The sequence below is a fragment of the Debaryomyces fabryi genome (assembly GCF_001447935.2).
Source record: "Debaryomyces fabryi strain CBS 789 chromosome Unknown contig00394, whole genome shotgun sequence".
NCBI classification, from domain to species: Eukaryota; Fungi; Ascomycota; class Pichiomycetes; order Serinales; family Debaryomycetaceae; genus Debaryomyces; species Debaryomyces fabryi.
The window spans coordinates 674-1,370 of NW_015385818.1; the positions used below are offsets into that span (position 1 = coordinate 674).

The following is a 697-nucleotide window of genomic DNA, read 5'->3' on the forward strand; positions in this document are numbered from 1 at the left end:
TCAGCAGACGAAAGAATGTATTTAAATAGATCTTTGATTCCACAGTTTTATTTAACTCTGAATTCAGACTTACCAATTTCGATTTACTGGTTAACATGAAACCTTTTTCGATGAATTGTAGTTTATTACTGTTACTCATATTTGTAATCAGTATCACAAACGTTGAAGCTTATGAAAGTAATAAAGCAGCACCATATTCACGGTATGGATTAGCAGGAAGAACTTCAAGTGCATGCACTCTGATGGTTGCAGCTAGTGCCACATTCTGCGACCCCACTTCCGAATATGCTAGTATTTGTTATTGTGTTGATCCTAATGCTCTAGCTACAGTAGCTGGTTGTTATCACATAGCTAATAGAATCTCCGAAAATAACGTTAATGGCTTAAGTGCAAATTGTGAGGAATATGGTGTTACCATTTCGTTTGACCAATTCGAAGCAGCATATGATAATTATACTTCCCTTGCGAAGGATCCATCTGATATCAAGAACTTCAATGCCACTGTCCCTGTTACTATGCCAGTCAAGTTAAACGAAACACTTGTTAAGTTGTACATAGATGCTTATGACCAATTCTTAGGCAATTATGATGATTCGTTATATTACGGCTCGGGTGTTCTTGGTTATTGGGCACTTGTCTTCTTAATTGTTACAGTTGTAAACTGGACCAAAATAATATCCCCTGGGTTGGTAAAAAC

At 36.7% G+C, this 697-nt stretch overlaps 1 protein-coding gene across 1 annotated transcript; it reads left to right on the top strand.

Annotated features, from left to right (window-relative positions):
* Window positions 1–242: 242 nt before the first annotated feature.
* On the top strand, window positions 243–685 carry AC631_05975 (uncharacterized protein; the record flags this gene model as incomplete). The annotated part of the gene is made up of 1 exon (XM_015614804.1): window positions 243–685. A coding segment is annotated over one exon (443 nt), but the record flags the coding sequence as incomplete, so codon positions are not given.
* Between the last annotated feature and the right edge of the window lie 12 nt (window positions 686–697).